The 1,924-nt window shown below is 70.8% G+C and overlaps 1 protein-coding gene across 1 annotated transcript in view; it reads right to left on the bottom strand.

Annotated features, from left to right (window-relative positions):
• The window catches only part of LOC113212325 (uncharacterized), a 14,263-nt gene that overhangs the window by 10,829 nt on the left and 1,510 nt on the right, over positions 1-1,924 (bottom strand). Inside the window, exons 3-7 of the mRNA XM_052265229.1 lie at positions 1,743-1,853; positions 1,241-1,688; positions 771-1,156; positions 457-692; positions 204-330 (exon numbers count right to left, since the gene is read on the bottom strand). Of these exons, the coding sequence (XP_052121189.1) occupies positions 204-330; positions 457-692; positions 771-1,156; positions 1,241-1,688; positions 1,743-1,853 (1,308 nt within the window). The remainder of the gene's footprint in view (positions 1-203; positions 331-456; positions 693-770; positions 1,157-1,240; positions 1,689-1,742; positions 1,854-1,924) is intronic.

Raw genomic sequence — 1,924 nt, 5'->3', positions numbered from 1 at the left:
GGGAGGGGGGGGGCCTCAGACACGGTCTACGACGACGTTCGAAACGATGTCGAACCGACAACGAAACGACTGGTCGTTTCTGACTGGGTAGGTAAAGTCAACAGTCCGGCGTTACCCGTTGCCCATTGGTTGTCCCGTCGTTGCGCCCGCGCGGGTCAGGGGTCACTCGGCGGTCACCGTCACGCCACGACCAGCAGCCCTACCTGCCGGTGGGCGCAGGTCGCCTCGTGCGCCGCCTTGCTCAGGTAGTCCATGTCCTGCGGGGCGGGGCAGCCCTGCGGCGCGTAGCGGCAGGGGTAGCGCACGGAGCGCGCCAGCCCGTTGAACATCCTGCGGGGGCCCGGACAAGTACAGTGTTAAAAGAAGATTTTGGAAAATGAAACGTGGTTCCTTCTGGTAGAGGCAGTCTTGGGGACTTGGGGGGAAATATATAATATGTGGGAGTTTTGGGTCGACCTGCAGGGGCCCGGGCGGCCGCGCATCGCGGGCGGCAGGCGGGCGCCGCAGTGGGCGCCGCCCTGGGGCACGGTGCACCGGAACAAGGGCGCGCCCTCGGGGACGGCGGGCCGGCAGTCGTGGCACAGGAAGTGGCCCTCGGCGCACTGCAGCACGGGCGGCACCGTGTGCAGCCCGCACCGCGCGCACGACATGCGGCGCAGCAGCTCGCGGTTCAGCTCGGCCGTCATGGCCACCTGCGGGAAGGTGGGAAGGGTTTGGCCTCTCGTCCCTGACGCCGCTGCCGTGCCACCCGGTCGCCGTCGTGGACTCACCTGGGGCAGGCCGTCGTCGCCCTCGGCGCAGTGCAGCGGCCGACACGTGTGCGCGAAGTGCTTGAGCTTCTCGTACAGCCCCAGGTGCGGCCAGCCCTCCGGCTGCGGCGGCTGCAGCTGCGGCGGTGGCACCTGGCGCCGCTGCGGCTGCGGGCGCAGCTGCTGCCGGCGCAGGTGGTGCACCGGCACCGGGGCCGCGCGCTGCCCGAGGTCCGCCATGGCGAGCATGCACTGGTACAGGTACGCCTCGCCCTCGCCGTCCATGGCCTGTTCCGGGCGGGCGCACAGCAGCTGCGGGGCCCCCGGCTCCCCGTCGAACAGCTCCGGGAGCACGAGCTCCGGGAACACGATCCGGCCGTTCCTGGTAATGGGCAGCCGCGGCGATGCTGGAACAGAGCGACGTCGGCCTTAAAGCGGTTCGCCGCGCCCCGGCCTCGGTCTCGCGTTCCCCCCGTTCAGTGATCGCGCACCCGGGAGGCTCGGGCCGCACGGTGTCGCCGTGGACTCCCAGTCGTCGGCAGTGGGCGAGTCGGCCGTGGAGAACTCTGAGGCGTGGCCGAGACCCTCCGCGCTGTCCTGGCGCCGGGGCGCCGGCTCCCCCGGCGGCAGTTCGGGAGCTGGAGGTGGCGGGGGCGGTGAGTAGGCGGGGGCCGGGGAGGGCCGGGGCGCGTCTTGGGGTAGGTCCTCGCGGGGAGGGTCGACAAACTCATTCTCGCGTGCGCTGCAGCGCTTCATCGTGTTGTTGTAGAAGTCGGTGAAGTCGTCCAAGACGGCTACCACCACCTCCTCCCTGATCTCCTTCTCCTCCTCCGCCAGCTCCTCAGGGGCTCGGGCGTCGTCGGTGTGGGGCTCTCCGGGGACGTCGTCCAGGGATCTCAGGCTGGTCGAGGGGGTGAGCATGGCGTCGTGCGCTCTCGGCTCCCCGAGCTCGCCCCCCTGCTCCAACCCGTCCTCCTCCCCGCCCTCCTCTACGCTTCCTCCTCCTCCTCCGTCACCCCCGTGGCCCCCTTTGTCCGGCGCTCCCCGCTGTCGCGCCCGGGACGTCTCGGGTACCACCGCGACGGCGCCGCCGTCCCGGCCCGGCTGGAGGGGGCAGGGATTGGGTTTCAAACGATGAGAGTGCCCGGTCCGGAGCGAGTAAGGGTGGGGGGGGG

Source organism: Frankliniella occidentalis, unplaced genomic scaffold (assembly GCF_000697945.3).
Source record: "Frankliniella occidentalis isolate FOCC.00 unplaced genomic scaffold, Focc_3.1 Scaffold25, whole genome shotgun sequence".
Taxonomy (NCBI): Eukaryota; Metazoa; Arthropoda; class Insecta; order Thysanoptera; family Thripidae; genus Frankliniella; species Frankliniella occidentalis.
This window is presented reverse-complemented; position numbering and strand designations above follow the sequence as displayed.